This window comes from Atractosteus spatula, chromosome 26 (genome assembly GCF_055471065.1).
Source record: "Atractosteus spatula isolate fAtrSpa1 chromosome 26, fAtrSpa1.hap1, whole genome shotgun sequence".
NCBI classification, from domain to species: Eukaryota; Metazoa; Chordata; class Actinopteri; order Semionotiformes; family Lepisosteidae; genus Atractosteus; species Atractosteus spatula.
In genome coordinates, this window is record NC_142731.1 from 3739163 (window position 1) to 3753460 (window position 14298).

At 41.4% G+C, this 14298-nt stretch overlaps 1 protein-coding gene across 2 annotated transcripts in view; it reads left to right on the forward strand.

Moving 5' to 3' along the window:
• Positions 1–14298, forward strand: part of etv4 (ETS variant transcription factor 4) — a 40335-nt gene that overhangs the window by 16659 nt on the left and 9378 nt on the right. The window contains exons 5-7 of one of the 2 annotated variants that reach the window (XM_088906112.1): positions 9766–9892; positions 10673–10849; positions 11372–11640. In XM_088906112.1, the coding sequence (XP_088762238.1) occupies positions 9766–9892; positions 10673–10849; positions 11372–11640 (573 nt within the window). The remainder of the gene's footprint in view (positions 1–9765; positions 9893–10672; positions 10850–11371; positions 11641–14298) is intronic. The other variant, XM_088906111.1, reaches the window with a different exon arrangement.

A 14298-nucleotide genomic window follows, 5' to 3' on the forward strand; every position in this document is an offset into this window, starting at 1 on the left:
TAATTTCAGTCGAAGCCAGGAAATCGATCCCAGCATTAAACATTAAGAGGGAAAAGCTATATTAGGGGTCTCAAGGATCTTGAAGAGAGTCAATATTACAGAAGATTAATTACACCCTACTTTGCTTTCCATTGTCCTTGCGAATGAATAATTTGATGCCATCTCTAAGAACTCTTGATTGATCTGTATTTTATTTGAATTTTATTCTAGTGAGGCCATTGAAAAGGAACATGAAGTTTCCTAGCACAAACTACTGCCTGTTCTCTGATCAACATCTGCTGGATGAGCTTAATACTTTTAAGCAGTATTCATATCATCGCTGTTTTCCTTGGTATTTTAATTATCTTAATATGTGCGCTTTGTGTGCGTGTGTTTGTGTTTTTGCCATTTCTGCTTTCATTGTTATTAATCATGCCTTAAATTATAGAAAAAGGAAATGAGTTTCAAAGGAGCTTGGCAAAGTCAGGGAGGCTACTTAATGTTGTAAAGCACTTTGAAGACCATTGAGCAAAACATTGTGTTACAGCAATACACCTACCCGCTGAACATCTTATATAAAGTAAAATAATGAAGTCCAAGAAAAAGGGCAGAGAATTCCACATGTGCACAAAATTTAAAGCACAAAATGAAGAACAACCCATTCTACTAGATGACACAGATAACTTTTTAAAACTCAGTGGTGTTTAGAAAAAAACGTTCTTTCCTTTCCCACTCTACATTTGCTGCTCTGTCCAATCCAGCATTGCATGTCCTGTGTTTAACCTGGGACAGCGACTCCCTATACTGAGGAACAAAATGTTCCCTTGCTGCACACTAGCTGTTTCCTTCCTTCTGTTAGTTTAGCAACGCCAACAGCATGACAGTTGTTGCCCTACTGATAGACATTTCATTTCATTCTCAGGCGGCAGATCTTGAGTTAAAGTTCCCTTTACAAAATGAAGTTCCCCATCAGGGTTTTTTCCAGTTCAGTGTCCGAGCAGTTTAACACTTCCCCATTCGAATGAGTTACCATTTCTCGAACTGTCAAGTGCATTCAAGTTCACCCTCAGTCAGGCCCTTAAAGGAGCCGATTGCAAACACAGCTGCAGCCAAACCTTTGCTCGGGCATGAAGAAAACGACCAGCCTGTGACGTGGGATACAAGCTACAGGAGATAAATGTGTCAGAGACTGCGTCAACAGGTCACATCAGTTTGTTTCCAGAGTTTGTTTGCTAAGGTCCGCAATGCTATTGCCATTCTGTTGTCTGCCTTATCGAGCAAGATATTGTGAAGATAAGCCATCTGAGAGAAACAGTGCCAGCACCCTCTGACCCTGAGTACACAGCTGCTTTCTGTCGGATTGGATACCTTGTTTCTGGTTTGTTTTTATTTTCAGAATGGCCCAACAGTGTCTTTTCAATGCCATCTGAAGGACGGTTATGGATATCCTGACGCAGGGTGGGTTATAATATCTGCTAAAATGCAAAGCCTGTGGAGTTAGCTGGTTCGTTTTTTTCTGAATTTGGAAAAGGGTTTTTAATTGACAATTGGATAACATGGCAACCTGGCTGTAAAAGGTCACTGAACGGGAGAAAAACAATTTGCTCTCGGTTTTCGGTCAACGTCAATGAAGACGGAGATGTCAGAGGGAAACACAAGGCAAAGATTCTAACCAGTCAGTGTATTTTGGGCAGAGTTCCAGTATTTTACACACAGCAAGGAAAAGAGGCATTATTATGAGGGTGCAACAAAATGAGGAACAGAAATAAAAGTTGTTGTCTAAGGTTCCCCTTTTTGGATATGTTTAGTGTTTTTTGAATTAACTGGCTCCTTAAATATTGCTGCGCAATGAGAGCTGACAAATAATAAGCGAAAATCAGGACAGTTTTTTTTTCTTGGACAGTTATGACAACACTGTGGCTTTTGTCCAGAATCTGTGACACTGGGTGTGAGTTCTCTTGGGAGGTGCTCTCGTTGACAGCTCCCAGAATGAGCTCAAATGTCGGCTTTAACCTATCCTTTGGATCGTGAGCTTGCTCTTCCGAGGCCCAAAGCATGACTCCATACACATGCCCATGCTATCTGCTATAAAAATGAAAGTGACACATGGAGTGAGTCCAAATGAGGGTGATACAATCACCTAGTACATGTACCTGTAAAAGCAGCTTTCTCCCATTCAAAGACACAAAAAGAAATAATGTCCAGGTGGAATTACAATCAGCTTTTCCTGCAAGCTATCTTGAGAGATATAACATATGTCTCTCTCTCTCTCTTTCTTTCATTCCTGCTCTGTTTCTATGGTCTGTGACCTCTAGTGCACGTGTTCTGCACATGTTTTAAGTCTTCCCTTCCAGATGTAATTGCAAAGAAAAAAATTAGATTATTTCGGCAACAAAATCAAAATAGATGGCCCTTCATTCTTATGTAAATTCTATTTTGTTTTTTATAATCATTTGATTTTTCTGCAACTCAACCTCCAAGAGGTAAAAAAAGTTGTCTTTTTAAAAACGTCAGAGGGGCAGCTGCGTCGACATGCGTAGTCTGCAGAGGAACAAGTGATAGGTTTATTCCATGCTGGAAAGAGAAGAGAGAACACACGACGTTTCGGCTGTGAAGCCTTCTTCAGGTGTGAGCCTCAGTGTATAGTTTGTACACTCACATCTTTTGAGGTGTGTCACTCCTAGATAAAAAAAAAGTGACGAAGTTTAGGATCTGGCGTGCATTTCTTTCAAATCCTATTATGTAAACTCTGAGACTTAAAAAGATGGAAACTAGAAACCAATTTCATCTACGGGAAATTCTTCTTTTATTCTGTTTGGGTGTGAAAATAGTTCTGCGATGCGCGCCACACTTTTTTATGTTATTGTTGTTGTTTTCTTTCCATAGCAATTTTTTCTTAGAACTGCTCACCATGTTATTACAGTTTCTGGAATGAGTCACTTCCTCCGCAAACTGAGAGCGAGTGGGATGTCCTGCCTTGTTAAAAGACTGTCAAGTGGAGATGTTGAAGATCAATATCCCCCCTTTAACCTTTTAAGCTTTTGTGACATAATTGGCTTGTCTGTTTGCTTTATTGACAACCCACTGGTTGTATCAATAGACAATAGAGTCAGTAGTTAAAATCTCCTCTTGTTTTCACGCCAAGTTCTCAGTTTGCACCCCTACTACTTGTTTTTCCCTGTGTGATATTAATTTCTTAAATAAAATTGATTTGATTTGAATTAACCCAAAATGCAGACTGTTCAAAAGTATTTGCAGTATCATTCACAACAACTCCGTACTGGTGCCGTACAGCACAGGCTTTCACGAGCTTTGTGCTTTCAGCCCAAAAGTAAATCTAAATGGGTCCAAAAAGAGCCGAAAGTTACACAAGCCCACAGAATGTGAGGCACAAAATGGAAAAGAGCTTGTTATACTGGAGAACAGTATAATTGTGTTGATTGATCAACTTGATTTTGCTGTGCTTCAATAATATGATTGATCTCATCCAGTCTTGAAAGCCAGGGTATCTGCTTCAACAACAGTTCATCGGTTTGTTGATTATTTTTATATTTTTTGGAAAATTAACAGTATTTCACCTAGATTTTAATATTTTCCTTAACGCGGTGTTCTTCCCACTGTTACAAATGATGTATATATTTTATTATTAGTCTAAATATGAATCACTTCTGTTCTCTTATTCCTATTTTCTTACTCCTGTTGTGACTGTTTAAGTTACTGTTGGTTTCAACCTGGAGGTCTTTTGTAATGTATTCAGTCTCAGCTAAAATGTTTTATCCATATTGAATGCTACTCCCTTAAACAGTATATTCATGTAAAGGCAATTTCTATAATACTTACCTTTTGAGTTCTCAAATAAGCACATTTTTGTTTGGGTATTTATTGACATAGTCTTGAAGCAAAGATGCTGTCTAATTAATAACATCTGTGCTGTTGAAGTCCATTCTTATATATTATAAAACGTTTTCTAGAACACCCAGGCTGACTAAAACAAAGTGTGATGTTACAGGTTCAAAAGGTGTACTGCCCTCTTAGAACAAAATATTGGGTCTGCACCATTAAACCTGAAATAACAGATCCTCAATACACGTCTTCTGTCAATAGAGCTCAGTGATGACTCAAGCCCCAAGAACTCTGGAGCATGGATATAAAAGACTGTGGCAGTCATCTTGGCTGTACTACACCAAGAGCAAATACACAGCTGATAAGGGAGACCATGTAATAATGCCATATGGCCACTGTCATATATCCCAGCATGCTTGGTCAGGTCAAACTTCACCCAAGGCTTTACAGATTGGTGCTAGAGGTCAGAGCATGATTCTGTAAATATTTCCTGGTTGCACTGTACAGTACTTTGGTTTCAGTGAAGTTAATGTGCTGCGTCAGTTTTAATTCTGTAATTATACTCCATTGTAATGTGGCTTTTAGTTCAGAAGTTCAGGTTGCATTGGATTGTAAATGCCATTATTACTGTAGCGTGGCTCCTCTGCACTAAACAAAGAGAAAACTGGGCAATTTCTCCCAGTGTGGAGCAAGGCTTAGGGTGCTGGAGTGGTAACTGGAAGGCTGAGGGCTCAAATCCCAGGTGAGATACAGCTGTTTAACCCTTGAGCAAGATACTTCCAGTGAATTATTCCAGTAAAATAGTCAGCTATATTAATGGGACAAACATAAGAGGCCCTGGATACAAGCGTCAGCCAAATCAATCAGAAGGAGAACCTTGTTTTATCATGGTGCAAGAGTGGTCCCCTCTATGGGCCGAGCAAGGTTTGGGCCAGCAGTCCTGTCCCTTTAAATTAGATCTTCTCAACAGTATCTGAAAGGAGAAAGGTGCACACTTTTCAATATCTCAATAACCGAAAGCTGTTTGTTGCAGAAGTTAAGCATTCCTGCAGGTACATGTTTATAAAGGTCCTCCTACCTTTGGGAAAGAACAGCCTTGCACTGTGCTTATGAAGGCCGCGTGTGTGAGGCAGGGAGCAGAGGCCTGGAGAGTAGCTTGAACCATGTGAAACCACAGGCTGTTGAGCGGGCAGCTCGGAGGTGAGCAACATTTTGTATCAAGAGTTTTTGCATTTAGGATAAAGCAGAATAGTCCCATTTAATAAGGGCAGAGTGTTGGGGGGGGTACGACTGGTTTTCCAGTCCCCTTGGTGTCAAAGCCATCACAGTTTTGTGTGAGAGTTTCAGGCTCATTGGCTCTGCTGAAAGCCGGTGTTGGGAATGTCAAAAGGCCTCTGTTTACTGCAGACTGAGGACACACTTTGTTTCAGCTGGGACAATGGGCCGGAGCTCAGCGGCCTGTTTGCTGTGCTCATTAGTGGTGACGATGTGTGGCTCTCACAAAGGCTTCTCCACTTCCTAAAGCAATCAGCCATGACTCGACTGTCCCCCTTCAGCGCATCACAAATGCTATTTACATATGCAAATAGCCTCCCTCTCTGGGCTTGCTGATCTTTTCTTTGACTTTCTTTGTCGGACCAGTAAATGGTGGCCTTCATGCTGACCTGAGTTTACCTGAACCAACAGTGAATTCCACTTGCGCGGCTCACAAGGTATTAAAATATATGCAAAAGACTCAGACAATTAGACCCAGGCAATGCAATGATTACAAGTTATGAGGCTTGTTTGGAACCTGAACAATTCACTCAAAGACCGCAGCAGTCTTTCCTACTATTATTACAGCCTAGTTTTGGCGAGAAGGAAGCCATCTTGTCATTTAAAAATGTTTAATTTCCAATTATCATAATGCTCAACATGCTGATCACAAGAATTCAAGGCAAACAATAGTTGCAGTAGCCTATCCTGCACACTGATCAATCAAATATAATTTACACATTGTCAGGTGTGCCTTGAAGTTAACATTATTGTTGTTCTTTGCTGCATTCATAATATAGCTCTAACAGGACTCAATGTTATTAATCTGTGCTTGTGATTATAAAAGGAGAAATACTGGGGAGATGTGGTAGAATAACAAATTCTTCGGCCCTTTGCACCTCCCAGAAGAGTACATATGCATCATAACTTTTTAATTAAAAGAATGCAGGAAACGAATGACCTATTTGACCCTCCTGTGACATCATGTTTGTGTATAAAACCCACCCTTGCGATCTAAACACAGAGGAGAGGAGTTTAAAACATTATGTGTGTGAGTTCCTGACCTCTTCTTCCAAGAAGAGAGAACATTATTGTGAAGTGGTTAAATAATTTAAAAATGAAGGTTAATGAGAACACAGATTAAGGTCACTTGACAGAAAAAACAGGGTTGTTAAGGAGACAATAAAGAATCACTGTGCTTTATAAAGAGTGATTTCCATTAGGAAGTCAAAGCTCTGCTCTCTGAAATGTATAGTCTCCAAGGTGTTTGTAGTAGCGTTGGCTTCCCAATTCATTTAACATTAAAGCTTTTTTGTAATGCAACCTTCCCACATATTTTGTATTGAAAAGGTGAGCTGTTTTTTTTTCCCACAAGCTCTGCTTCTACTTCTAGTCTAGTCATCATTTGGCTATTCTCAAGGTCATAGCAATAGCACTTCTTCAGTTCATTGCTATTCCCACTCGCAGCAAATCCCTAATCCGATCAAACCATTTTCACGGCATCTAGATTTGATGCCAGCAGCGGATTTAATCGGACATTTTGCTATAGAAGATGATCAGGGAAAGTAAGAGGCCAACTCCTGCTAACTGCCGCTGAGTGGCAGGCCTTCACCCATGCTCCAGTCAGCTCTGTTCTGGGTTTAGTGAGATGGATCTCAGCAGAAAAAACAACATGACTGATTAACTGCGCAGAAATCTGTGTGTTGCTCATAGAGTGTCTAGGACTCATGGACAAGATACTGAATGTTTTTTTCCCATGGACATCCTTATCCATCTATCCACCTATCCATTTCCCTTACATCTTTTTCCAATTCAAGGTCACGGGGGAAACCAAGCCTATCCCGGTAAGCAACGTACGCAAGGCAGGTACACCCTGGATGGGACACCAGTCCATCACAGGGCACATTTAGACACAGAAACACTACAGTAGAACCCCAGGTCCACAGCTGAACCCAGAACCCAGGTAGCAATGCTAGCCACTGCGCCACAGTGCTGCCTGACATCATCATCATTTGTTTTAATACCATGTGATAGAATGGCACTATAAAAGGTTATTAATGACCTGCAGTGACATTAATAAGTTATGCTTTACTGATTCCCTGTCCTGCTCTGTGGTGGTCCAGACTGGACATGAGGGATTTGATCAGGACTCCTCAGTTCTGGAGATATAAAGAGACGGTGATGATCTCTGTTCTTGTGCCTGCAGTACTGCACCAATGAACTCATTAGTAAGAAACCGCTAATTGTATTAGAATATTTGCTGTTTTGCAACTTTTCTAACTCAAGTGATATGGACGTTCTACTTTCTACTTGTCCTCCAACTGAGGGCACTGTTGAGACGGTATATAATTAAGCCCCTAGCCCATAAGCAGCCCATCACTGCAGCATTTTTGATTGAAATAAAAACATGGCAAGATCCTACCTCTTCAACACACCTCAGCCTTCTGAAATGAGATGGAAAAAGCACATTCAGAATTCTGAAAGAAAATGAAAACTTCATTTTTAAGTCTAAACCAACCATTCTAAAGTCACAGTTGAGCAGAAACCCATCTCCACTTCATCTGAGCTCGTTCAAAAGTGCATGGTTTGATACCGATGCTGTGCAGAAAGAGCTGTGAATTTACATTTCCAGGCCCCGTGAGCAGCAGAGGTTGGGCTTGGAAATCCTTTCCCAGACAGTACCTGCCCTCGTCCTTCACTGTGACATGGCAGTATGTAACCAAGAATCTCGTTAAGCCCTGCTTTTTTTATGATGGATTCTGGGCCAGGAGAAGTGTCCTTTAATCTTTGCCTCCCAAACATCTAACTAGAATGTTTCCTAATCCTTTTAATCTTTCTCTGAAGCCAACGTTTCCTCCCTGGGACGCTTTCGCAAGGCAAGGAGGAAAAAAAAGGAACAGACTATGTTTCTTGGCCATGGCGCTTCTTGACGCATCGTGGGAGAGCACTTTAATACCATTGGCATCCCGTTTGGGAATTAAAGCAGTAATTATGATTCCTCAAACATCAGCTCTGCGTGATCTGTCAGGCCTGTACCCAGTCAGCCATAATCAACACAAATAAGCACGTTATATGCCTGATGAGGGAAATCAACTACCATTGTCTCAAAACTCAGGTGAACATGCTGCTTGCAACTTTGGGTAAACCTGAAAAAAGAGCCTGCCTTTCTTCTTAAGACCCCAATAAATTATTTTTTACTTAGGGTTGTGTCTGCAAAATATTTGCATCCTCAGTGTAAGCCTTTTCCACTCATTCAGGATATCCCGGGACTTGAGTGGGCATTTTAGGAGCCTCACAATAAGGTGCAATTATAAAGCCTTTAGTTTTGATTGTAACTGAAAAGACAAGTGAAAACAACAAAGAGTCGTATAACCTCCCAAGATTCCTTCACAACTGCTACAGAAAATTTAAAGCAGTTTATGTCAATGCTTCCAGAATGGTTTTCTAGCTTTAACAAAAGAAATCAAAATGTTTAACAGCTTAAAATCATTACTGCAATGTTGCTTATTTGTGCCAGAGGGATTTGTTTTTCGAACATTGCGATCCTGCCAATGAAGTTATTCTAGAATTAATGATTTTTACCCCAAAATCAATCAGTGAACAAAATTAAACCCAGCAAATTTGGGCACACTTGTACTTTACATGCTGGGACCCAAGACAGAAGGAATATGCAGCTGTTTTCTTCACATCCCTCTTAAGAAATGGAGGCATGTCTACAAAATCCATGTACCACCCATCAATTCAGTCCTTCCAGCTCTCAATTTATGAAACTCCTTTTCTATCAGCTAGTGCCAAACACTGTAGAACAGATTAAAATAACATAAAGGAATCTAACATCAGAAGTTTCAGATAATGAGAACACTTAATGCAATCTACAAATTCAAAAGTATCCGATTAAAATGTATTATTTGGGGTGTGTTGAACAGGTGATAGATTAAGTAGACCCATAAAAGCTGGTTTGTGGTCACCCAAACTGTAAAAGGAAATGTTACCTTAACACAGTGAAATGTCTGGGCAGCAGCTGCAGATTAAGACAGCTAATATCTGCAGGGCAAGGCGAGCTTGTCTGCTGGAGACATGCTGGGGGAGTGGGTCCTGTTGTGTCTGTGAGAAGGAAAACAGACTGTGGACTGGGGGCTGCTGGCTCTCCTGCCCCTCTCCTTCTTGACATGGGGTTCATTGCCTAGAGGGAAATCCTTTCTTTGGAGGAGGAGTGTATGTATCTCCATGCATGTCATCGAGACAAAATGAACTTTGATGCTTGTTTTTTTGGTGCAGTGAAGCTTTGGCTGGAATTCTGCCATGCAGAGAGCACTGCATTCAATTAAAGCTTTGCCTCCTTATAAAAATGGCTTCTGCTCTGCCAGTCCGAAGCTTCAGCCAGTTCCCACTGACCGAAGTCAAATTGGAAGGAGTCTTCTGTGTGCCTCGGCCCTCTCTATTCTGTGTTTTAACTTAAAGGGTCTTGTTAGTCAAAGAATTGCTCCCATTAACTTGGCTTTAAACAATAACAAGGTCAATTTTGAGTTGGAGAAGGGGTTTTCACTCCTTCTTCATACTCCCACTGCAACATCTTTACCGATGTTTGATTTCCAAAAATAAGGGGATGTGGATCCGTACTACGACCGACACTCAGGCAGGGTATCGACAGATGGCAGCCGACAGTGTTCTCTTCTCTCCTGCATCCAGTAGCATTCCACAGCCCCCCCGTCAAGATTAAAAAGGAGCCCCAGAGTCCTGGATCAGATCCCAGCCAGTCCTGCAGTCACAAGCAGGCTTTCACCTATTCCAATGGGGAGCAGTGCCTTTACGCCAGGTGAGCATCCCTATGAGCACCCTGATGTCCCTAATACTCCATATTATGCAACCAATCATGGAACATCTGTTAAACCTGTATTCACCTTGAGTTTGAAATGCTGACATGACGTGAAGATACATTGTCTTTTTTACTGTAAAAGTACTTGAGCCTTTTTACCACCAGCAGCGTTTCTGAAAGATATCTGGATATGAGATAACTCCACAATCTGACAGTGTGAAGCTAGAACTTTATTTCCATGTGCAGCTTGAGTTGTGTGAAAAAAAACTGAAGTGTCGAGGTAGGTTTCTCTTGCTCTGTTGAGGAGATGGCCATTTCCAGTCATCAAATGCCTTGGGACTCTTCAGGTTTTTGTTCCACCCTTGATCTTAATAACTTAATATATCTAAATGAGTAAATAAAATGTTTTGGGGCTCTAAATTAATCGCTACACTGCTTAGTTGAACAGTTGTCCATCTGTGTCCTGTTGTGTCTTTTGTGCAATCCATTCTGTTTCCCAAACACCTTTCTGGGACAACGGCAGGTGGGGAACCAATTGAGTGCTACAGAAGCCCATTAACCAGTGCTGGCTGGGTTTGGGTCAAAGCATAGCCTTGTCTCCACGTTCAACAATTCTTTTTGTAACACTAGATCGGTAGAGTAGCAATCGGCAGCTTTAGCAGAGACGATGATGGGACGTCATGGACCACCGTCTCTTGTATACACACTATTTGTTCTGAAAGAAAGGAAAACTCAGTGTCGTCCACAGTCAATAGCTGTGTGCTATGCGTCTCTTCCCAGTGCCTGTGAGCAGAAGAGAGCAGCAGGGCTCAAGAGCTCCAATCCTGGGACTCCCATGTCTCCTATGCATCATTACTCCCCCAAACCAACCATCACCCCTCAGCCCGATACAGGATACATGAACCCCACCACCACTGCCCAGCCAGTTCCTGGCCATGGCTACTCAATGGATCACAGGTAACGGAACTCAGCTGAAGCCCTGAAGTCAAAGAGAGTTGCAGTAGTCCTTGTGGGGTCTTTTGACACCCTTCTTGAGACTGCTTTCCAGCAATGAGGTTTGTTTTTTTTGCAAAGGGTAGAAGTCTTTTATCAGACCATGCATTCTAGGACCACTGGATTAACAATGGTAAAAAGCTCTAGCGCATTCTCAGTTTCATACTTGGGCTTCCACAGCCCTTTAGCTATTGTGGAAATAAATCAGTGTGTTATTTTGTTGTTCTCTTTTCCAATGTAGTGTGTCTTAAGTTTAAAATAGAACCCAGCTGCGATACAGTGGATGTAGATGAATGCATGATAGCTACACTAGTCAGATGGTGAATATCGAGTGTTCTTCTCATCACTCATGAATTCTGAAGTGCCATGGAATGCGCGACATTTTGCCAATCAAAGACAGAAACGCATAGTCTAATTAAGGAATTGGGGAACCCTCTAGATCAAACATCCTTTCACTAACATGGCGACCTTTGTCTTTCTGAGTAGCTCCAGATACACGCAGCCTTCCGCAGAGATGTGCCACCCTTACCCCCCACCTGCCCAAGCCATGCAGCGCCAGCATCCTGCCCCAGGCGGGGGGTACCAGCGCCAGCTCTCTGATCCCTGTCTGCCCTACATGCAGCAGAGCTTCAAGCAGGAATACCATGACCCAATGTATGACCGCGCAGGGCACGTGGCTGGGGGTGCCCCTCAGAGATATCCACCCGCTCACATGCTGATCAAGCAGGAGCCTACCGACTACACCTATGAGCCTGGTGAGTCCGTCAGAGCGGCGCTGTGCCCCACAGGATACTGCAGTGGTCCATCGCCGTGGGACCAAAGTGTGACTGAACATGCTAAACAGAACATAGTCATCTTCTGAAACACAGAAGAGCATGAGAAAGAAAGGATATGGTATAAGAATAAGAAAGGTGCAAGGAGAAGCCTATTTGCTAGTTAGTAGCTATTTGGTCCAAAGATCAGGGTAGCTTGTTCCATACCTCCACAATCCAATGTACTGGTATCTCTCATAGCTGTACCTAATTCCTAATACAAGAAATTGTATATGGCCAATAAAGTGATGTTATATAATTACTAATAATTATGATACACGATGTTTAGCATAGAACTTGGCCTTAAATAATTTTAGGAAGACACAGGCATCAGACTCTTGAAGTGCTGAGTAATTATTAAGTAAATTCAATGCAGATCTTTATAGACTAGTGTCAATTAAAGCAAGATAGGAAAAGCTCTAAAACTTAAAAGTTATACTGAACTTAACTTAAAATGAAAGCATTGTAGTTTTACATTTGACATGAGACACAGAAAATTACCTTAATGTTCTGGAGTAAAAAAAATCAGTTTGATTAATGTTCTGTTATGACTTTTACTGCCAACACTTACCAAAGGCATTTTCCCTGAGCTCTGCAACTTGAACACAAGACTGAATCTTGCTGTGATTCAGGTGGCTTAGAAGCACAAGAGCACAAGGGAAACACACAGGGATTACAATCCAGCACTTGTGAGTTCTGGAGAAGCTGTTGTCTTGGTTGCACTTTGATATTGTCTGGAGCTGGGTGAAGCTATCAGCTGCTCACATCCTGCAACCGAAAATGTCCACATGTCTGCAGGGAGGTAGACACTGTCACTATGTGAATCAAAGCTTATGTGTTTAGTCTGTCTTGTAGTTGTGCACATAGATTTCAAACAGAAATCATGTTGTGCAATTCCTGTCTGAAGAGGAGTACATAAATCCAAGTTTCATCTGGATTAGTTTGGTTATTGAGGTTATTGGTTATTTGGTTATTGAAATAACTCAGTAGCAAAAACCCGACAGTGGATGAATTGAGGTTCTTATAGGGCAAGGCCATTCAAATGAAAAGCCAGAGAGAAGTACTCCACATTGGTCATTAGCTTGGACAAATGTGTACAAACCAGCACAGAAACTCCTATGAAGAATTTTTTCTTGGTCTAACAAGTTGGGTAACACAGATCTTTAAATACATCCACAACAGAATACGTACAGCAAAGGCCAACTAGAATAATTACAGGCTTCTTTTCACACAAAAACAAAACCAGAATCCAACACATTTAAAAATAGTAGGTTGTAGAGTGAGACTCAGCCCTGCGGGGTGTTCCTCTGGTGATACATATGCTATGTTATTACCCACTGACCTGACAGAAGCCAGACCCAGTGTCACAACATTCTATTTGATACTCACTGTAGCTCAGTCATTTCTAACCTTTTACTGTGGTGATTTTAAGAGCTGTGGAGTCACTGAAAATCCTCATTGTAGAAATGCTGATGGAGCTGAAAGAACCATCAAGCCATTGAAAGTGAACTCTTGTAGCTTTATGAATGACAAAACTAGTTTTGGTCAATAGTAAGAGTGATTCAGCAAAAGCTAAAAGCATCACCTTCCATTCAGCAGGGTGTAATACAACAGCAGTGAAGTAAGAGACTCTGCAGGTATGAAAGGATTTTTTAATCTTTTTTTTCTAAATTTACCAAAGTTCTTAAAGTGTCAATAAAGAATAAGACAGTCAAAGCAGCTGCTGGTCAGTACAGTAGCTCTTGTTAGTCTGTGCACTGTGCCTCTCAAACAGGTAGGGGTTACAGGTTCAATGCCTGTACTTTAATTTTCCAGTCTCTCCTCAGAGACTAATGCGCTTTGAAACAGGGACTGAGTTTTCTTTCGACCTCTTCTCCCCCAAGCAAACCTTCTCCCCCTACTCCCTCACTCTTTCAACGCCCTGACACATGGCGGACGTCTTGCCTTTTTTTCTTTGCACAATGCATCTCTCCGTCTCCCTCCCTCTCCCGAAAGAAGGCAGAAGAATTTCATTGAGAAAATGGAGGGCACAGGAAAGACTAGACGTCCCGCAGGACTCCTCCTGGGTGTCCGATTTCACCAGCAGCTTCCTTTCTGCAGGCAGATGAAATCATAATGGAAAAATGAGCGTTGCCCACAGTAATCTGAGACCTAGACTTACAGCACAAAAACAGGAAAAAAAAGTTGCCTGTAGCAAGCCTTGTGCAGAGACAGGCTGGACGAATAGTACAGGAGATACTAACACAGCATTGCATATGTACAGAAGAAGACAGTGTTCAGTATATTCATTTGGCATTTGAAAACAGTCTCAAATAGCTGAATCGTGGCACTAATTTAATTAATTTTCAACCTTTATCTGAGACAACATGTTTTTAATATTTTAAAACAACAGAAAACAAAGACAAGAAACGGATTACGCAGCAAAAGAGACAACGCTGTTTGTTGCCTGACAAGGGACATTTTCTGCTTAAGGGTGCTTTTTTCTGCCTTTTTCATTCTGGACAAAATTTCTTCCTTTTCTGTTCCCTTTTCCATTTTTTCTTTTCGAAATCTTGAGTTTTATTTACCAGGTCATTTTGAGATCTCTTTTTTCAACTATTA